The following is a 23318-nucleotide window of genomic DNA, read 5'->3' on the forward strand; positions in this document are numbered from 1 at the left end:
TTCCTTACCAACCGTAGCTTTCAGGTTCAGAGAGGCAACTTTCTCTCGGACAGTATAGCTCTAGAACAGGGGGTACCTCAGGGCTCTGCCCTGAGTCCCACCCTGTTCAACCTCTACATGGCCCCACTGGCAGAGGTGGTCCAATCGTATGGCGTAGAGCTAGTCTCCTACGCCGACGATACTCAACTGCTGATCTCCCTGTCCCAAGCCCCCTCTTTGGCTGCGGAAAACTTTAACATCTGTATGAGCGATCTTGCAGACTGGATGTCCCAACATTGCCTCAAACTTAACGGCTCTAAAACTGAGGTATTAATAATTGGGGGTAAGGATACTAGCTGGACCAAAGAGTGGTGGCCATCCTGTCTGGAGCCCCTACCCACTCCTAGCAGAGAAGCTAAGAACTTAGGTGTCTGGGTAGATACCAAACTCTCTTTTGACAGCCATGTAAATAAAACTGTAGGGAAGTGCTTTGGAGTCATGAAAACTCTCAACCGTACCCTGGACCTACTCCCCTTGGAGGCCAGGCGTACCATGACTCAGGCCCTAGTAACCTCTCGTATGGACTATGGCAACGTGCTCCTCCTTGGCACTTCGGAAAAGAACGTCAGGAGACTACAAGTACTACAAAACTCGGCAGCACGGCTAGTACTGAGACTACCTAGAAGAGTTGCCTCCAAACCTACCTTGTCAACCCTTCACTGGCTGCCTATTAGGAAAAGAATTCTTTTCAAAGCACTCCTTTTGTGCTATAGAATTATTTCTAATAAAGCTCCGTCCTACCTGTCTGACCTAGCTGTTCCTTACGAGCCTAACAGAGCTCTTCGCTCGATGGGAAAGGGCCTTCTCATGATCCCCCGTATAAAAAAATCCAGAATGGGAGGTCGGTCTTTCCGCGCTCTGGCAGCAATCAAATGGAACTCCCTTCCCACCAACATTAGGCTAGCAAACAATGAAGCCACTTTCAGAAAACTGCTAAAAACGTACCTATTTGCCCTATAGGCCCTCCTTTCTCTTCTACTTTCTGACCCTTCTCCACAGCGCGGGGATACGCCGTGAGGCGTCACCAGGCGCTTTATAAACCCCTTTATTATTATTATTATTATTAAATGGACTGTTTCTTGCCTCATGAAAAACACACCCGGTTGTACACTCAGCCAGCAAACAGGCCCTTCCTAAACAGTGATCAAATTGATGCATATCACACAGGATTTCTTGTTCGAAACCAATCTGAATCTGAATAATTTTCTGGTTCTCCTACAACAATTGAGAAAATGGGACATCCATTTCGGACTACGTGAACTGCCAACTGTGACGATCATAATCAATGAAAAATCAAAGGAATTTGACATACCAGGATTCCTTAGAAACATTCATTGATTCCCTCAATTCTTGAGCCATGGGCACCTCTCAGGCTGGATAGCCATACCTGTCTTCTTAAGCCCCTGTTGAACAATCACTTATTGATCCACATCTAGAAGAGAGAGACATATTGGAAGAAGTCACATGCCACTGGATATTGACCAGACCCTAAAGCCAAATCAAGATAACTTCCCAGTTACTCTTAGTACAGGCTGCAGCTCGCCCTGTCACTACAACTGTGATCCGCAAGAGGGGTAGTTGGTGCACTGTGAGTACTATATGGCTGATCTGAAGCTGATTTATATGTATTGGAATTCTTCTGCTTTGTTATTTTCTTGAGTTTTGCAGTTATGTTGACACTGGGAGGGGACAGGCACAGGGAGTTAATCCATTGGAGCGCCCAAGAAAATTATTAATATGGCCTTTATACACCTTTTCTTACTCATCAGCCATGCAACAAGTTGGGGATGCAGGACGAAGGGACAAAGTGTTGCCTTATAGCATGGGAATATGTCACAACCCGCCTGAGACATAAGCAGTCAGGGATCTACACCACTGTCCCACAGTTTTTTTCCTCACAAGTCCCATGATGTGTAACAGATGGGTTTGCTACCTTCGTGGCCCAGGGACCCACCCAGTGAAGTAGTTTTGGTGTATGGACTGTTTAGAGCTGCTGATTAGATCGTTTTTCATTCTTATATGTTCCCCCTTCTCTTACCCTCATTTCAGAATTCCATCTTTTTACCCCCAGAGATAGCATACTCATCGAGCTATCTGCTGTGCACTCACTCATCTGCCACCTCTTTACTGGAATAGGTTACACATTGGTATGCTCCCATGTACTTGCGATTAGACCCATTACTTTCACTTGGCCAAAAATGCCCTATTTCCAAAACAATAACCCTAGAATCTTAAAGGTCTCATAATCAAAACTTTCTTAATCCTTCATTGAATGAAATTGGCCGAACTCTCTTCATTAAAAGAAAGAAGGTATTTACTGCTCTGGGGACTAGACATTCAGATACAGGTCTACTTCAGTAAATGTATCTCTCTCCTGAAGAATGTGCCATGTTTAAACGTGACTGGGTGGTTAGGGTGTATCAACATCCGAAATGATGACGGGGCAGATCCAATGGCCACTTTGCGTCAGTTAAACTCAAACTACAAGACCTAACACTTGTATTGTGCTCTGTCGATGCCACTGCCAGTGATAAAGGTGACTTTCAATGTGGATCCCCAATGAATTCAGGAAAACGGTCACCCATGCGCTCGTCAGCAGCAGACTCAACTACGGCAATGCACTCTACTCCGGCACCACCCAGAAACGCCCTCAAAAAACTTCAGACCATTCAGAACGCCTCCTCCAGACTCATCATAAACATCCCACGCCGCAACCACATTAGTGGCCACCTGAGAGACCTTCACTGGCTACCTGTTAGCAAGAGAATCACCTTCAAGCTTGTCATGCACGCCTACAAAGCCCTCCACAACGCCAGATCTCTATACCCCAGCCAAAGCCTCTCCTTCTACACTCACACCAGACATCTCCGCTCCTCCCAACTGGCCCTGGCGACTGTCCCACGGATTTGCAAAACCACAGCTGGAGGAATATCCTTCTCCTACCTCACTGCAAAGACCTGGAACTCCCTGCATCTGTACCTCGATTCAGGACGGACCTCAAAACCTGCCTCTTCGACTGATCTGCAGACTCAGACTCCCCTGCCCCCCCCCCCACCCAGCACCTTGAGACCCTCAAGGGTGATTAGTCGTGCTTTACAAGATTCTGATTGATCGATTGATTGGCATATTCATGGTCCTTCGTGCCATAGGGAAGACAAAGGTTGTTCTGGTGAATGATTAGAATCTATTCCTAGACCCTTTTTAACTAGAGCATTGTGAGAAGTTGGGCTGTTGGTTGACTAGAATGTGAACTCTGGTCAAGCAACAGCCACTTACCATGTCGGGTGAACCACAAAAAGTCACTAAATTAACCTGTGCTTAACACTGGGTAGCTTGGCACAAAAATCAGCCAGGCTTAACTATTTACGCAGCACGCAAACAGTAATAAAATGGAAACACAGCACAAGGAAAATAATAGAGTCAATTTTAATAAATTATTTGACATCAAAACGACAAAAATCTAATCAGTAGAACCAGAGTTATGAATTTTTAAATTTTTAGTAAAAACGAGCACCTAAAAGATCAAAGCGCCAATCGTGGACATCTAGTCACACAAAACCTAGTCAAAGACAAATAATATGGTCGACCACGATGCAGTGAGGTTCGGATACAAAATATGGATTGGGCCCGTCAGTGCTTACCTTGAGACTTAGAAGACATTTTGAGAAAATGTGTTCGGAGGAAGTAACAAAGCTGCAATCAAGATTTTTGCGTTCAGACTTTTTTGGAAGCCAAATATCTCCAGTGGGATGAGGCACAAGGCTGTAGCCAAAGACAGCTCCACTAGGCCGCATACCCCTGCTGATCAGAATGTGCGACTACGTAGCAGTTTTCGGCCAAAAATTATATAAGTCCTCAGTTTTGGGATTTGGCGATCTGGGCACCTTTAGCACGAAAACCAAGGGTCCAGCACTGGCGAGACACCACTTGGGGTTCAGGAATCATGCAGGGTAGGTCCAGGTGTGGGTTCAAGATGGTGAGAGCCTTTTGTGTCTCTTTGGCTCTGAACAGGGCCAGCAACATAGCCCTACGAGTCACTCTGGTAGTCCTGGGTTCAGGTGAAGATGCAGGGCTTAACATCAGGACTCGCATCTGAGGGTTTAAGGCAGGCTCTAGGCTGCAAAAGCAGTCCTTCAAGATACAGCATAGCAGTCTTGCAGAGTGCACAGCAGCAGACAGTCCTTTCAGAGTCATTCCGCATTTCCATGAGGGAACTAAAGAGTGGGTCTGAAGGTCCTGTTTTTATATTCTGGTGCCCTTCATCTGGAAGGTGGGAGAAGCTTCTAGAAAGGTTCTTTGAAGTGCATAGAATTGTCTGCCTTCCTGCCCTGGCTCCAAGCTGGCTGCAGTGACAATGTGGAGGTGTTAGGTCCTTTGTGTGAAGGCAGAGCACACCCTATTCATTTGCAAGTGGGGCTGTACTCAACTCCGCCTCCCATTCTGCCAGCAGATGGCCCATTCAGGAACATACCTCTATTGTGTGACTGTCTAGGAGGAATTCACAAAGTCTAACTATCATTTACACCTAGTCATGGGACCCGAGACTGACTGAAGTCACAAAGGTCTAAGGGCAAGAAAATGCCAACTTTCTAAAAGTGGTGTTGTCAAAATTGTAATTACAACTCTGATCTTGCCATTAAAGAGGATTGTTCATTACAATGTAATAGATACCAACATGAACTGGATACCTGGTCCTAATCAAATCAATGTTAGCTCGTATTAACTGTAATAAGGCAACCCAGTGTGAACCTATAGGACAGGTAGGCCTTCCAGAAGTGAAAAACAAATTTAGTAGTTTTTCACTACCAGGACATGTAAAACGTAAATGTACATGACCAACCTTTTAAGAACAATGCACCCTTTCCTATGGACTACTTAGGGCCTATCTTAGGGGTGACATATGCAATAAAAGGGAGTTTAGTGCTTGGCAAGGGAGTTATATTGGCAAGTCGAATTGGCAGTTTAAAACTGCAATCAGGATGCAATGGCATGCCTGGGACATGTTTTAAAGGCCTACTTCAGTGGGTGCGCCAATAAGTGCTGCATGCCCACTAGTAGCATTTAATTTACAGGCCCTGGGTATATGGTATACCACTCTACAAGGTACTTACAAGTAAATTAAATATGCCAGTCAGGTTAAGACAATCACACTAAGTTTAGGGGAGTGAGCACAAGCACTAGACAGACTTGATGCATGACGATTCAGGACAGGCACTCTGTTAGATTTGGTGGTCTCTATTTGGCACAGGTAGGCACTTGTGACAAATAGGGACCCTTGCCTCTAGTCAGGGTAAGGGGGTACACTCCTAAAATAACCCCTGCTCACACCCTTGGTAGCTTGGCACGAGCAGACAGGCTTATCTCAGAGGGAGTGTGTAAAGCATTTGTGAACACATACAGTAATCAAGTGACAACACTACAGATGGACACCACACAGGTTTTATATAAAAAATAAGTATTCTTTATATAGACTTATCACAAGACCACAAACGACAAAAATCCACAATACTATACTGAAAATAGCAGTTTTAGCTTAGTTCTCTTTAGTTCTTGAAATGCGACTGTTAGATCTGGGGGTCTCTAGTTGGCAATGGTATTCACCTTTGTCCAAATAGGGATGCTTACTTCTAAGTCAGGATAAGGGGATTACACTCCTTAATAACACCTGCTCACCCCCTTGGTAGCTTGGCACAAGCAGACAGGCTTTTCTCAGAGGCAGTGTGTTAAGCATTTGTGAATATACACAGTAATACAGTAATAACACTACAGATGGAGACAACATATGTTTTATACAAATAAGTATTCTTTATATAGACCTCAGCACAAGACCACAAACAAATCCACAATACTACACTTAAGATTGCTTAAAAGATGATTCAAGTTGCTTAGTTCAAGTTGATGATAAATGCGGCAAAGTTCTCAACAAAGTACCTGGATGCGTGAAGCAAAGTAAACAAAAGGCTCGCAAAAGGGGAGATGCGTTGGTTCCGTGATCCGGGGGAGATGATGCGTTGTGCCTCAATACTTGCGCAGCGTAGGAGATGTGTTGTGCTTCTTACCGGTGCGGAGGTGATGCGTAGATTCTCGGCCTGCGGGCCCGTTGCGGTGCTAAGATGGCACCTTGATGCGATGCGACGATCCAGTTGCGATGTGAGAAGATGGCGCCCTTGATGCAGGGATCCGATGATGATGCGATGACGCCCTGGCAGTCTTGCGACGACTCTGTACTTTGGAGCCGCCACATGACCTGCGACACGCTTCTCCGGTGATGCGACCGCGGCACTCTCGATGGCGTCACGCTTCTCCGGGGATGCGACAGCAGGCAGCTTTGATGAACACACGCTTCCAGGGAGATGCTGCGAAGGCTCGCTTCTCCGGCGTTGGGATGATCTCAGCTGCGGCGGCGACACGCTTCTCTCGATGCATCGCGTTTCCAGCTCCCAGCAGCACGCAAGTGACTGGAGTCAGAATTCCCAGCAAGGAAATTCAGGAGGGAGCTGGAGGTGAAGTCTTTTGGCCCTGAGACTTCAGCAGGAGGCAAGCACAGTTCAAGCCCTTGGAGAACATTCTGTAGATGAGTGAAAGTTCTTAAAAGTTCCTTCTCCTTTCCCTTGGCAATGAAGCAACCACTGCAGGCCAACCCAGCAAACAGCACACTGGCAGAGGGGCAGTCCAAACTCCTGTAGCTTCCTTGGTTCTTCTCCTTGACAGAAAGGTTTCTTGTTCCAGAAGTGATCTAAAGTCTGTGGGACTGGGTCCCAATATTTATACCCCAAAATCCTTTGTTCTCTGAAGGCAGAGAGGCCTCTGCCTAGTTCAAACCAATTCCTGAGCACTTTGTTGACATGACACTTCTCTTCCTTTCACTGTGCAGGGCAGAGACATCAGACGCCCCACAGGAGGTGGAGCCAGCCCAGGGGAGGGAAGATGCAGCCCTATTCAGGTCCCGGGTGTACACCTCCCTCCCATCTAGGTGCTGATCTCTTTATTCACCACTGGGCTGCCCCAGCCTGTCTCCTGGAATTCCCCAGCACTGTCACACACACAAACCCAGACAAGGAATACACAAGTCAGCAGAGGCGGGCTTAAATGGTTAGGCAAGCAAATACCTACTTTCTAAAAGTGGTATTTGCAAACACAGGATATTAAAATAAACTTTACTAAAATATGTATTTTATTATTCTGAGTTCAGGCATACTAAATTGGAATTTCTACCATGTTCCCTGAGTCAGTTAGGATTGTAAGAATGTAACAATCTGAACTGCCCATTCTGGCCTATGAGAACAGGTAGCCTTCAATAGTGAAAAACGAAAATGGCTGTAATTCACTATTAGGACATGCTACACACATCAGAGCATGTCCTACCTTATACTTACAATGCACCCTGCCCTTGGGCCTACCATAGGGGTGTCAAATATGAAGCAAAGGGAAGGTTTAGGGACTGGCAAGTGGGTGCACTTGGCCAAGTCGACATGGTAGTCACAGAATACACACAGGCCTTGCAATGGCAGGCCTGAGACACACTTTACAAGCTGCTTCTGTGGGTGGCACAACCAGTGCTGCAAGCCCACCAGCAGCATTTGATGTGCAAGCCCTGGGCACACATGGTGCACTGTACTAGGGGCTGACAGTAAATCAAATAAGCCAATCATGGAATCCAATCAGTATATCAATTTAACATGGGGAGCACTTGCACTGTGGCACTGATTAGCAGTGGCACAGTGCCCAAAGCCTAAATCCAGCAAAAACATATCAAAACAGAGGAGGCAATTCGTCAAAAATGGAAGGGAGAATCACGCCAATGATGTCAGGTCTAACACGTGTCCCCTCCAGCTGAAATGTGGGGAGAACTACCCCTCCCCTTGGGAGTTCTCTTCACTAAAGTGGAAAAATCTGGACACATCAGCGTTGGCGTATTCTGTACCAGGGCGGTGTTCCACCGTAAAGTCCATACCCTGTAGGGAGATGGACCACCTCAACAACTTTGGGTTCTCACCCCTCATCTGCATCAGCCATCTGAGGGGCCTGTGGTCGGTCTGAACCCGGAAGTGAGTCCCAAACAAGTATGGTCTCAACTAATTCATTGCCCAGACCACAGCAAATGCCTCACACTCAATTGCACTTCACCTCTGTTCCCGTGGAAGTAACCTCCTACTGATGAAGGTTACAGGTTGGTCAAAGCCCTCTTCAGTAATCTGTGATAGAACAGCCCCCACACCATGCTCTGAAGCGTCTGTCTGTACAATGAATTCTTTTGAGAAGTTGGGCGCCTGAAGCACGGGTGCTGTGCACATGGCAGTCTTCAGGGCATCAAAAGCCTTTTGACAGGTGTCAGTCCAGTTCACTTTCTTGGGCTGCTTCCTGGAAGTCAGCTCAGTCAAGGGTGCAACAATGTTGCCATACCCCTTGACAAACCTCCTGTAGTACCCTGTGAGTCCTAAAAAGGCTCTCATCTGTGTCTGAGTCTTTGGGGGTTCGCATGCCAGGATGGTATCAATCTTGGGTTGTAGGGGCGCCACCTGGCCGCTTCCTACCTGGTGACCCAAGTACACAACGGAGCCCTGCCCGATCTGACACTTACTTGCCTTGATCGTGAGGCCTGCCTTGCGCAGTGTCATCAACACTTCCCAGAGGTGCTGCAAGTGTTCTTCCCAACTGGCGCTGAACACTGCAATATCATCCAGGTAGGCGGCACTGAAATCCTCCAGTCCAGCCAACACCTGGTTGACCAACCTCTGAAAGGTGGCAGGGGCATTGTTCATCCCAGAGGGCATAACCCGGAATTGGTAGTGCCAATCTGGTGTGGAGAATGCTGACCTCTCCTTAGCCCCATCAGTCAAGGCGATCTGCCAGTACCCAGACGTCAAATCAAACGTGCTGAGGTACCGTGCAGCCCCTAACTGATCATTGAGCTCATCAGCTCTGGGGATGGGGTGTGCATCAGTCCTGGTGACTGAATTGAGCCCTCTGTAGTCCACACAGAACCGGAGTTCAGGTGCGGCACCAGGCGAGGCAGCCTTTGGGACCGAGACCACTGGGCTGGCCCAAGGACTGTTGGAGGACTCAATGACCCCTAAAGCAAACATCTTGGAGATTTCCTCCTTAATGTAAGCCCTAACCTTGTCAGTCACTCTGTAAGCCTTGTGCTTCACAGGAGGACTGTCACCCGTGTCCACATCATGGACGCACCACTCTGTGACACCAGGAACCAAGGAAAATAGATCAGAGAATTGCCCCAACATTTGGCGACGATCTTGCTGCTGATCAGGGGTCAGTGTGGCAGAGAGGCTGACACCATCCACTGACCCATCTTGCACTGTTGCAGACAGGAGGTCAGGAAGAGGTTCTGTCTCCTCCTCCCTTCCATCATCTGTCGCTAGGAGCATGCCCACTTCGGACCTTTCTAAGTGGGGCTTTAGGTGGTTAACATGAAGGACCCTCAAAGGGTTCCTTGGAGACCGCAAGTTCACCAGATAGGTGACATCACTCTTGCGCTCCAACACCTCATATGGACCAGTCCACCTGTCCTGGAGCGCACAAGGCTCCACAGGGGCCATGACCCAAACGTTCTGTCCAGGTTGAAGCTCAATCAGAGTGGCATTCTGATCATACCACCGCTTCATCTCTTCCTGGCTGGCTTCCAGATTCGCCTGAGCAAGATCCCTGAAATGCCTGGTCTGGTTTCTGAAGGCCAGCATGTAGCTATATACATCCTGGGGAGGTTTCCTGGGAGATTGCTCCCAGCCTTCCTTGACCAAACTCAAAGGTCCTCTTACCGGGTGACCATACAAAAGCTCAAAGGGGCTGAACCCTAGAGACTTTTGTGGTACCTCACGGTAGGCAAACAGAAGGCATGGCAAGAGGACGTCCCACTTACGCCTCATTGGTTCTTCAAGACCCATGATCATGCCCTTAAGGGTCCGGTTAAATCTTTCAACCAGCCCATTACCTTGTGGGTGGTAAGGAATGGTGAACTTGTAGGTAACACCACACTCCTTCCACAGAGACTTCATATAATTAGAAATGAAGTTTGTACCTCGGTCAGACACAACCTCTCTGGGGAACCCCACACAGGAGAAGATCCCCATCAGTGCACATCCCACCACGGGGGCCGTCACTGTCCTGAGCGGAATGGCTTTTGGGTACAGGGTAGCATGGTCCACCAAGACCAGGATAAACCTGTTGCCCATGGCTGTCTTGGGGTCCAGTGGCCCCACAATGTCAATGCCCACCCGTTCAAAGGGGGTACTGACTACAGGGAAAGGTTGGAGAGGGGACTTGTGCCTCCTTCCACTTTTCCCACTTGCCTGGCAAGTTTGACAAGTCCTACAATGAGTATCCGAACTCTTTCGCATCTGGGGCCAATAAAAGTGGGAAACAAGCCTTTGAAAGGTCTTGTTCTGCCCCAGAGGACCAGCTAAAAGAACATCATGAGCCAAACCCAGTAGGAAGGCTCTGAAGCGCTGGGGTACCACCAGCACACAGGCTGACCCAGGCTCAGCACCCTTAGGCTCGCTATACAGGAGACCATTCTACCAGTAGATCCAATGTGATCCATACTGATCACCTGCTGCCTGGTTTGTGGCCTGTTGCCTCAAACCCACAAGAGAAGGGCACTTCTGCTGCTCTTCACAAAATTCCTCCCTGGAGGGACCCCCTTCTTGCTGCCAATGGGTCAGCTCAGGTAGGTTCCCCAGTTCAGAAACTTGCTCACCAGTAGGTTCCAGGGCATCCCCCTCAAGGTCTGCCTCCTCCTGGACGGTGGGAACAATGGGGGCTGGTTTCCCGCGCCCCTTACCTCTTCTCTTTAAGGCAGGTCCCTGGGCCATATTTTCAGGCTCCAGGGTCTCTTGAACTCTCTTAGCTGCAATAGACCGAGTGTTCACACATGCCCACTCAGGCAGACCCAACATCTCTAAATGCGCCTTCCTCTCCACCTTAGCCCAAGGGGAGCTTTCTAAATCATTGCCTAACAGACAATCAACAGGCATGGATGGCCTCACAGCTACTTGAAGAGTACCAGAGACCCCCCCCCTCAAAGGGAACTTGAGCCACTTTGCAATGGCTCTCTGTGTTGTCAGCGGCAACAACTGGGAAGAGGGAAGAATGCATTGGGGACCACCTGCTCTTCAGTGACCAAGTGACACTTGACAGCTGTCACACTTGCTCCTGTCTCTCTGAGAGCTTCCACTCTATGGCCATTGATGGTCACCCACTGCCTGTATTTCTTAGTGTTATCAGGCAGCTGAGTTTTAGGGACCATCTGAAAGTCTCCTAATGAGATAAGGGACATTTCTGCGGGAACCCACCCACCTTGGGCACCCATCTCCTCCCCACCCAGGGCTACACTGGCCATCTGACTGGGTGGTGCACGGGGTGGCTCATACTGTCCCTTCTGGGGACACTGGGGATCATACCAACGGTGTCCCACCTGCTTACACTGAAAGCAGGTAACAGGCCCCCTATGAACAGGTTTAACTGTCGGGGGTCCTGACTTCTTCTCAGGGGGAGGCTGGGAACCCTTACCTTGGTTCCCTTGGGAATTACTTTGGGGAACTCCCTCTGTTTACCCTTGTCCCCCCCACTCTTCTGCTGGGGACCCTGCCCACCTTTGGCGGAGACTCCCACAAGACCCATGTGGACCCTGGTACTGACCCAGCGGTCCGCCTCCTCGGCAGCTTTCTAGGGTTAGTCAACTTGCTATCAATAAGGTGCTGGCGTAGCTCTGGAAAACAATTAGCAGATAAGTGCTCCCTGGCAATCAAATCATAGATAGCTTGAAAATTATCAACATTGCTACCCCTCACCCAACCATCCATAGCTCTGCAAAAGAAAGACACATATTCTACCCAAGTGGTTCCCTCCAGTTTCTTACAATTCCTGAACCTCTGTCTATAGAGCTCTGGAGTTAACCCATACCTTGTCATCAGAGCTTCTTTCATGTGGGCAAGTCTAACAAAGTATCCCTGCCTTCAGTTAAAAAGCGGCCCCACAACCCCGCTCCCCAATCCTTCTCAGGGACCCAGTGGGCCAACATTGCTATCTCATAGGCTGCAAACCACTGCCCAATATCTTCATTTTTGTGAAATTCTTTGATGACATCTTTGGGAATATGTACCCTGCCTTCTGAAGGCACAGATGGTGCTCTGCCACCAGAGGAACTGATTTCTAGGCCCTTGGCCTTGATCTCTAACTCCCTCAACATTCTCTCATGCTCCATTCTCATTCTCTCCCTTTCCAAAGACAACCTGTTATTCTCTGTTTCCCAACTCCAGCTTCAGTGCTCTGTTTCTTTCCCTGTCTTCCAGCTGCCTGGGGGACAGGTCTTTGGGAAGAGATGCTGCTGCCAAGTGGGGACGGCACCCCTCTCCTGGCTGAAAACTCTGGCCCATCAATTTGCCCATCTGCATCCCCAACAGGCTCCACCACAAGATCAGAAACATTTCTGGCTTCTACCCAGGCCCTCAGTGCCTTTTGGTACTCTTCCTTTTTAGAAATGCCTGGTGTAGCAACTTTCAATTTCCTGCAGAGATACTTGAGCTGTTTCACAGTGTAGGTTTCCAACCTCTCTTCCTCAAAATCAAGATCCATAGATGCAACAGATGCTGCTTTACTCATGGTAGTAAGAATTGGGAGTCTTTAGAAAAAATAACAGTTTCAAGGAAAAAGGATTCTATAAAAAAAAGTATGTGGTCGCGTTTGGTCTGCACTCACTAGTAGTGTACACAAATCACTATATATGAAACACAAATGCAAAGTCCAAATCCTCACCGCTGACCTGGGGGTCTCTAGTTGGCAATGGTATTCACCTTTGTCCAAATAGGGAGCCTTACTTCTAAGTCAGGATAAGGGGATTACGCTCCTTAATAACCCCTGCTCACCCCCTTGGTAGCTTGGCACGAGCAGACAGGCTTATCTCAGAGGCAGTGTGTTAAGCATTTGTGAATATACACAGTAATACAGTGATAACACTACAGATGGACACAACACAGGTTTTATAAAAATAAGTATTCTTTATATAGACTTCAACACAAGACCACAAACGACAAAAATCCACAATACTACACTTAAGATTGCTTAAAAGATGATTCAAGTTGCTTAGTTCAAGTTGATGATAATTGCGGCAAAGTTCTCAACAAAGTACCTGGGTGCGTGAAGCAAAGTAAACAAAAGGCTCGCAAAAGGGGAGATGTGTCGGTTCCGTGATCCGGGGGAGATGATGCGTCGTGCCTCAATGCTTGCGCAGCGTAGGAGATGCGTTGTGCTTCTTACCGGTGCGGAGGTGATGCGTAGATTCTCGGCCTGCGGGCCCGTTGCGGTGTGCAAGATGGCGCCTTTCTGCGATGCGACGATCCAGTTGCGATGTGAGAAGATGGCGCCCTTGATGCGGGGATCCGATGACGCCCTGGCAGCCTTGCGACGACTCTGTACTTTGGAGCCGCGACAGGCCCTGCGACACGCTTCTCCGGTGATGCGACGGCGGCACTTTCGATGGCATCACGCTTCTCCGGGGATGCGACAGTAGGCAGCTTTGATGAACACACGCTTCCAGGGAGATGCTGCGAAGGCTCGCTTCTCCGGCGTTGCGATGATCTCAGCTGCGGCGGCGACAAGCTTCTCTCGATGCGTCGCGTTTCCAGCTCCCAGTGGCACGCAAGTGACTGGAGTCAGAATTCCCAGCAAGGAAATTCAGGAGGGAGCTGGAGGTGAAGTCTTTTGGTCCTGAGACTTCAGCAGGAGGCAAGCACAGTTCAAGCCCTTGGAGAATATTCTGTAGATGAGTGAAAGTTCTTAAAAGTTCCTTCTCCTTTCCCTTGGCAATGAAGCAACCACTGCAGGCCAACCCAGCAAACAGCACACTGGCATAGGGGCAGTCCAAACCCCTGCAGCTTCCTTGGTTCTTCTCCTTGGCAGAAAGGTTTCTTGTTCCAGAAGTGATCTAAAGTCTGTGGGACTGGGTCCCAATATTTATACCCCAAAATCCTTTGTTCTCTGAAGGCAGAGAGGCCTCTGCCTAGTTCAAACCAGTTCCTGAGCACTTTGTTGACATGACACTTCTCTTCCTTTCACTGTGCAGGGCAGAGACATCAGACGCCCCACAGGAGGTGGAGCCAGCACAGGGGAGGGAAGATGCAGCTCTGGAGCACTCTGTTGACATGATTCCCCTTCTCCTTTCACAGTGCAGGGCAGAGACATCAGACAAGCCACAGGAGGGGGAGCCAGCATTGTGGAGGAAGGCCCAGCCCTATTCAGGTCCAAGGTGTACACCTCCCTCCCATCTAGGTGCTGATCTCTCTATTCACCACTGGGCTACCCCAGCCTGTCTCCTGGAATTCCCCAGCCCTGTCACACACACAAACCCAGACAAGGAATACACAAGTCAGCAGAGGCGGGCTCAAATGGTTAGGCAAGCAAATACCTACTTTCTAAAAGTGGTATTTGCAAACACAGGATATTAAAATAAACTTTACTAAAAGATGTATTTTATTATTCTGAGTTCAGGCATACTAATTTGGAATTTCTACCATGTTCCCTGAGTCAGTTAGGATTGTAAGAATGTAACAATCTGAACTGCCCATTTTGGCCTATGAGAAAAGGTAGCCTTCAATAGTGAAAAACGAAAATGGCTGTAATTCACTATTAGGACATGCTACACACATCAGAGCATGTCCTACCTTATACTTACAATGCACCCTGCCCTTGGGCCTACCATAGGGTGTCTAATATGAAGCAAAGGGAAGGTTAAGGGACTGGCAAGTGGGTGCACGTGCCCAGTCGACATGATAGTCACAGACTACACACATGCCTTGCAATGGCAGACCTGAGACACATTTTACAAGGCTGCTTCTGTGGGTGGCATAATCAGTGCTGCAAGCCCACTGGCAGCATTTGGATTTACAAGCCCTGGGCACACTCAGTGCACTGTACTAGGGTCTGACAAGTAAACCAAATCAGCCAATCATGGAGTCACTAATCCAGACAGCAATTTACAATAGGGAGAGCATATGCACTTTAGCACTGATCAGCAGTGGTAAAGTGCCCAGAGTCATAAAACGAACAAAAACAGGTCAGACAAAATACAGGATTAAGGCAAAAAGTTCAGGGATGACCCTGCAAAAATGCCCAAGTCCAACACACTCCCTACAAGATTTAATAACTGACAATGAACTGTTGAATCATGACTTTTACTGCATCCAGGAGAGAGGGAATACACATTAATTAGTGATGTTGTTACTTTGGGTTATCTTCAACAGTGCAACCGATCACGACATAGTCCTGTTGCAAATAGTCGCTGGCCTTAATATCACACCATCAGGCGCATGGCTGATGAGCATATCATGTTTAGAATGCCTGCCTACAAAGACTGCCTGCATTCTTTACTTTGTGGCAGATTTAGATTAAATGAGGGCTCGATTAATTTGGCCCAGACACTTTCTGCAGCTAGGAAAGCTATTTAAGAGGGAAATGAATTAGGGACGCAGCAGGATCTAAAAAGATGAGTACGACGTCCCAGTTTCAATTGAAGGGTGAGGTTTCCAGACTATACGCCCAGTATAATATGGCACTGCACTAATTCATTGTAAGATCAGCGCTTAAGGCGACATATGACATTAAAGATGACCTATATACATCTAAAGTAGAATTAGGGCCTGATTACGAGTTTGGCGGTCCTACAGCGGTCGCGGTCCTCCACCATCCGCTGTAGGACCGACAAACCTGTGGTGTGACCACCCACCAGGTCAAGTGTTAAATTCTGGTCTGGCAGGCGGTGTTTCAGCGGTCTGACTGCGGCGGTCTGCAAGGCTCATAGAAGAGACTATAATGCAGACCGCCACAGTCAGACCGCCAACTGCACCTTCCCGCAAGGCGTGGCATATTTGTCACACTGTGCAGGAAGTGGGGGTGAAAATACAAGGGGGCACTACTTATGCCTCCCGCATGCACCCCCCAGCCCAATCCGGCAGGGGACCTGTTAGGGTCCCTTTGTTCCTTTCGGCCACCCTTTTCATGGCGGAATCACCACCATGAAAAGGGTGACGAAAATGAAACTCGTAATATGCTCGGCACCACCAGCATATTACGGCCGGTTGCAGACCGCTGTCCCTGCAGGATCCTTGATCCCGGCGGTGCTGGCAGTCTCGTGGCAGACCCGCTGTGTGATGGTGGTCGAAGGATGCAACGCCACCCCGGGTTCAGCGGTCCTACGGACCGCCAAACTCGTAATAAGGCCCTAAGGGCCAGATGTAGAAGCCCAAATACCTGTCGGTAACGACCGGTATTTGGTGAGTGAGATGTAGGGGCCATTATTTTACAGATTCGGTAAATTTACCGAATCGGTAAATTTACAGATTCTGTAAAATACTGAATCGGTAATTTTACCGATTCGGTAAATCCCAGATGTAGGTAGCACTGTTTACAGTGCTACAGGCCTTCAGAATTCGGTATTTTACCACACAATCCTATTGTGTGGTAAAATACCGAATTCAGGTGTGCATGCACATCTGTGCATGCACACCTGTGCCATGTGACACACAGACATGCCTTTAGGGCATGTATGTGTGCCACATGGCACACAAGCCTGGAATTGGGGTGCTAGAGGGTGTCAAAGTGACACCCCCTGCACCCTTGCAGGATTCGGTATTTACCGAATCGGTAAATACCGAATCTTACAGATTCGGTATTCCTAAAATCGGAATTACCTACATCTGCCCCCTTCCCATTTACAGACTCTTAAATACAGATTCGGTAAAATTCGGTATTTAAGAGTCTGTAAATGGGAATTACCTACATCTGGCCCTTAGTCTTAAGCAGTGCTTTAAATGGGCCGGTACTGCCCGGTACGGAGTACCAGGACTTTTTTATTTTGAGAGAAAGAGCACCAGCACTTCTCAAGAGCGATGTAATACTTTTAATTGGAGAGTACCGCCTCTTCTCAGAAACAAGCAGGTACTCTGCTACAGAGTACCTGCACTTCTATTTTTCCATTTCACGCCCTGGTCGTAGGGATAAAATAGAAACCATATGAGCAGAGTGAAAAGGCCGGTAAGCTAATGGAAATGCCGTTGAAGCAACCTGAATCTAAATATTCTATCTCAACAATCATCAATGGACAAGGTCAAATACTGACTAACCTGGTAACATTCACTAATATATTTGCCTTCTTTTTCCACAACCTATAACTGATCACACCGATATGACAGAGGTAAAAGCGGGGTTCATCTCCACTGCCACATCCCAAACCCCTGGCAAAAGAGAGGCTGTATGCAAGAAGATTGAGGACAAAAGTATCGGCGACCAAAATATTAAGACTTAAATATTAAGGACAAGCATATCGGGATGATAAGTTTATATGCAGGTTCACTTATATATGGTCACCCTTTTTTTTCACAACAAGTATATGGTCACCCTTTTAGTGGAGTTTATGTGCAGGTACAGACAATGCGCATGTTTCTAGCATCTGTGATTTGATGGATGCCAGATTAGCCTTACAGTAAACTAGGTTGCCATTTTATAGCCCTGTCTGCCATACTGCTGCTAACCGTCTAATGCCACTGTTGAAGAGGGTGCCATCACTTGCGTCTCATAAAGTTGCTGTCATGAACAGTAAGCTTTTTTTGTTTGGTGCCACATTTAAAATCTTTGAGGTGGTTGAGCCACAGATAGTTGACCGATCATATGGAAAGGACAGTGTTTATCTTAACTGTTGAAACGTTACAGCCAATCACATTGGTGTCGCACTGGTGTCTCATTGACTTATAATTGTGTCGGTTGCATTTGGATGCAATGTTATTCTAGTTATATTTTGGTATGTAGACAGTAATGATAAAATGTGTTTTTTCTTAGGAAGAAAGCAACCAATGCCAGACAATATCACTTCTTGGTGAACTGAATAATTGCCAGAATGAAATTTCTGAACTCAAAAAGGAGAATTCGCTCCTTAAAAATTCAGCAGAACTGCTTAGTGCAGAGTTAGAAATACAGAAGCAAGAGGCTGCCCAATTTCACGAAAAGGAGGAGCGCCACAGAAGGTTTGCTTTCATTTACTACTGCCTGCACGCCTGAATCGAGGATTTAAAATGATTTTTATTAAAAGCGAAAATGCACCACCATCTTCTACTGAAGGTCGAAGACCACAATTTTGTATACTTTAAAGCCTAATTTTTGTGCTTGCAGAAGAAGTTAGTACTGTGTAAGTTAGTTTGTTACATGTGTTCATGTTAGTCTGTCATTTGTACCTAGATGTTCTTTTCTGTTAGGGTTGCAGTTTTTTTGTATTTTAATGGGCTATAGCATGCAGTGACTATACAGTGTTCTCTTATTTATGAAAGTAATGTGAAAGAAATTAAACCTCTGATTGTATGCATAAATAATAAATAGGGTGATATATTTATAATATCGCATACATAATAGTAAATAAGATTATTTACAAGTCATTGAAAAAGTATGGAAATCTCTAATGCTTATTAAGCTGACTTGAGAGGATAGGGGATGAAGCAGGGGAGGGTGGCACAGATGAGAATATTAATTCCAGCACTGGGAGAGAGTAGTCGGGGATTGGAATGCTAGTAAAGGGTTACGGTGGAATAGCAATAAGATGTTACAGGGGAAACTAATGAGGTCCTTGCATAGGGGCGAGGCATTGAGGGGATAAGATGGTGGGCTGCTAGAGGGGAAAGGTCAACAGGAAGCGGGTGGAGATCATGGGTTGTTTGTACCCTTTATTTCAACAATTGTCTCAGGAGTTCCTCTCACTTTAAACATATTTCTTTCAAGCTCCACCAATTTCTATATATCAATCCCAACAATCGTTTTTAAAGCCACTTTATATGCTACTTCACGATCACTAGGGTCTCTTGAATATTACAACTGCAGTATCTCCTACCCAAATATGACTAAGGTTTACTTCTTGAGCACCCGATTGATGACCTTGACATTTGGTGAAAGTATAAAATGGAAGCAAGCGTCTCCCAATCCATCCGTCTCATCTTTGTCATTGGAGAGTCAACATCAACTGCGAAGTAAAAGAAAATGGTGAACCTTAAACGCCATGTAAAAATATTTGCATTGTTCAATACCTTTCAATACAATACAATACAATTCAATACAATTCAGTTCAATACCTGGATCAATCAGGCCACACTTGAGCTAGCGCCCGTAAAATCTATCTCCCAGAATCGAGCCTCCCCCAGTGCTCCCTGGTTCTCGGATGAACTTAAAAAACAGAAACAATTAAATAAACAAAGAGAAAGACTTTGGCGGAAGCGCTATGACCCAGAAAGTAAATCATTATATACTTGCCCGGTACAAACAGATGATCGCAGAGGCGAAAAGAGCCTATTATGCCGCACAAATTGAGACTGCCAAAAACTCGTGCAAAGAGTTATTCGACATCACTAAACGCTTGTCGGGTGGCACGCACGACCTCACACCACCTCCCTCACAACATCTTTGCGACGCCTTATCTGATTTTTTCTTCAAAAAAGTTAACAACATCTATCAGGCTTTTTCTCTAAACACGGACTCTACACCACTATCCTTGTCCTCCACCTCACGGGATAACACACTGACCTGCTTTGTCGAGCTCACTATGGATCAGACAAGGAGTATTATTTCAAGAATCAGATCAGGTTCTGCATTAGACCTGTGTCCGCTCAAAGTTCTTATGCCAGTTATGGACACGTTGATACCGGCTATAACTCATGTTTGCAACACTATGTTTAGCTCCGGAATTTTCTCTGAAAAATACGTTGGTCAAACCCCTCTTAAAGAAAGCCAATTTGAATAAAGATGACCTGAAAAACTATCGTCCGATAGCCAGTCTTCCTTTCCTGGCTAAGGTAATAGAAAAAGCCATGAATCAGCAACTGTCGGAATTTGTGGAGCAGCACCAGTTGCTCGATAACACCCAGTTCGGATTCCGCAAATGTCATGGCACGGAAACTGCCCTTCTAAAGGCTGCGGATGACATCAGAGCCATACGAGACCAGGGGGGGACAGCACTCCTGGTACTGCTGGATCTTTCGGCGGCCTTCGACACGGTCGACCACAAGATCTTAGTCGACCGTGTCGAACGACTGGGGGTCCAGAAAACTGCTCTGGACCTGCTTGTATCGTTTCTGGCCAATAGATCACAAGCAGTATCTCTAGAACCCTACCAATCATCGAAGGTGTCTCTGCCGTGTGGGGTCCCTCAAGGCTCATCCCTGAGTCCGACACTATTTAATATCTACGTGTCGGACCTTGCAAATGTCATCAAAGCATTTGGGATGAGCCTGACCTCCTACGCCGATGACACCCAATTGGTACTGGCTATCAAAGGGGACGGGGAGGAAGTGGCCAATCGATTCACAAGAGGAATGATGGCAATAGGTGACTGGATGGCCACGAATTGTCTGAAACTCAATTCAGAAAAAACTGAAGTGGTCATCTTCGGTCACCTCTCCCCGGGCTGGTCACCTGTCTGGTGGCCACCATCTTTCGGTCCCCCGCCGAGTCCAGCTAGCAAAGTGAGAAATCTAGGCGTCATCTTCGATGCTGGCCTCAATTTTATGGCACATGCGAATAAAACTGCGGCTTCAGCTCATATGAAATTGAGAATGATTAGGAAAATACTACCTTTCCTACCGAACACGGCCGGGAAAACACTGGTCAGCTCACTAGTCCTGTCCTCCTTGGACTATTGTAACGCTCTATTCTTAAATGCCCAAGTCCGAGTGACAAATAAGATGAAGTCAATCCAAAATGCAGCCGCACGAATGCTGGCTGGGATCCCCAAGTTCGCACCAGTTACAAACATCATTAGGGATCTCCATTGGCTACCGATACGCAGCCGTATCAAATTCAAATCGCTGTGTATTGTTTACAAGTCACTCAATAATCAAGGTCCCCACTTTCTCAAACAGAATCTTCTCCATCATGTCCCAACCCGATCTCTTCGTTCCTCTATTCAGAACTTCTTGGCTGTGCCTTGCACTAGAACAGTCACCTGGGGCGACAGGCGTTTCCTGGTTGCCGCCCCTAGACTCTGGAACACCCTTCCTGCACATATCCGAGCAAGTCCCTCCCTGTTCACATTCCGCAAACAGCTAAAGACGTGGTTATTTGACCAATAGCCTTGTATATCTTCTTTACCCCAGTTGCTGATCCATCCCTTAACTAGCGCCGAGACGCCCACGGATATTCGCCGCGCTCTACAAATGTCAATAAATAAATAAATAAATAAATAAATTGTAAACATTCAAAATCAGTGTAGGAAACTATCCTTTGATGTTATCTTTCCTTTACTTTTTGATGTTACTTAGGCCCCATTTGTACAATTATTTATTTTTTTTCAAATATGTTTGTTAGCTGTAAATGATCTTTTCGCTCCATTATATATATATGCACACGGCGCACAGGGCGGCTGTTCCGGCACCCCAGCTGATCCTGTTGACTCCCCTCCTTAACAGCCAATCACGCTGAGAAAGGGCGGAGCTGGGGGCGGGGACGGGAGACTTAAGCAGCACGCAGCACGGGGAAACTCTTTAGGACTTTGCTCTCTACCGGGAGAACGCTACTTTTAGGCACGCTAATCGCTACTACTAGAATTGTCTAATTACTTTTTAAACGTGTGTGAATTGAATACGAATGTACCTGTTTTTTCAAATAGAACACGGCGCACAGGGGGGCTGTTCCGGCACCCCAGCTGATCCCGTTCACTCCCCTCCTTAACAGTCAATCACGCTGAGAAAGGGCGGAGCTGGGGGCGGGGACCAGAGATTTATGTAGCACGCAGCCCGGGAGCGCAGCGGACACACCGGCAGGGCGCCAAAGGCAAGCATGTCTGTGACCATCCGCACCCATCCGGGACCAGGGGCCAGCCACTATGCCCGTCCCACTACACTACATACCCCTCTGAAACCCTCAAAAGGCTGCACTCTACCCATCTTACCCTCCCCTGCAAAATAAGCAGCTTAACTACAGAGATGGAAATCCTCATAGAACGGAGTACATTCCCAGAAATCCAGCAACCTAACCCTGCCACACAACTCTTACAAAGCCTTGTCAAACCCAGCCCCCCACCCCTATCCTTCTACTGTCTCAATACCTGCTCCCTTGTCAAGCACCAGTTGGACATCTTCCTCCTCCTGGTCACGGATAAAACAGATATCCTTCTGTTGACTGAAACTTGGCTGACACTCGATTCCTCCCCTGACATGCTGGCGGCGTTACCCTCGGATTACTACCTCATCCACGCCGACCGCCTGCCTGGCAAACCAGGAGGGGGCGTCGCAGCCATCATACACTCCAAACTCAAATGTAATGCCTTGACCTGTCTGTGCCTCTCTGAGGCAGAGAACATAGTAATCAAATTGGAATCCACCTCTGACACTTTTGTCTGTGTGCTAGTCTATAGGCCCCCGTACCAGATGCCCTCATTTCCTCTATCGCTGAGCGAACCGATCGCCAACCTCGTCATCGACCATGCTAAACTCCTCCTCGTGGGCGATCTCAACTACTGGTACATAGACCCTCACGAAGGTCCACAGTCTACCGAACTGACCAATCTCCTCACCAACCTAAGCTTTACCCAACAGGTTTCCTCTCCCACCCATCTGAAAGGGCACATTTTGATCAAGTCTGGACGAACAGCCTGATCATAACTGCCCCCACTATTCTCCCCTGCTTATGGTCCGACCACCACATAATAAAATTCACGCTAGCTCACCCTGCCATTGGAAAAACTCCCACGGCCACAGACGGGCTGGCTAGGAAATGGAACGCCATAAACAGAAAGGAATTTCTTGATACTCTGATCAGCACAGCCCGCCAGCTGATCCCGACATAAATATAACTGAAGCAAATCTCTCTAGCTGGCTACTCACTGCAAGCGACAAGCACGCACCCCTCAAGAAAACTAGCCCGCCGCGCTGACGCCCAGAGATGGTTCTCTCTCAAACTTAAATCACAAAAGTTGGCCTTGCACCAACTAGAGCGGCAGTGGCGACATAACTATGCCTCTGAAAAGAAGCACCTGTATACTACAGCACGGAAAGAATACATGAAGGCCATTCTTTCAGCCAAAGCTGCCCACTTCTCCTCACGGTATTGCACCGTTACATCGCAACTTTTACAACGGGAGTCTATTACAACGCAACTTTTACAACGCTGGATCCATTACATCGCATGCCTTTACAACGCATGACATTACATAGCAGATGCTATTACAACGCATGCCATTACAACGTAAGTATAGGTAAGTATATAATTTTTATTTATTTTATTTAATATTATTTTAT

General features: G+C 47.3%; 1 protein-coding gene across 2 annotated transcripts in view; it reads left to right on the forward strand.

Moving 5' to 3' along the window:
• FAM184B (family with sequence similarity 184 member B) overlaps nt 1-23318 on the forward strand; it is an 856462-nt gene that overhangs the window by 373663 nt on the left and 459481 nt on the right. For both annotated transcript variants that reach the window (XM_086964049.1, XM_086964050.1), the window contains exon 13: nt 17888-18068. In XM_086964049.1, coding sequence (XP_086820175.1) covers nt 17888-18068 — 181 coding nt within the window. The remainder of the gene's footprint in view (nt 1-17887; nt 18069-23318) is intronic.

Source organism: Lissotriton vulgaris, chromosome 3_2 (assembly GCF_964263255.1).
Source record: "Lissotriton vulgaris chromosome 3_2, aLisVul1.2, whole genome shotgun sequence".
NCBI lineage: Eukaryota > Metazoa > Chordata > Amphibia > Caudata > Salamandridae > Lissotriton > Lissotriton vulgaris.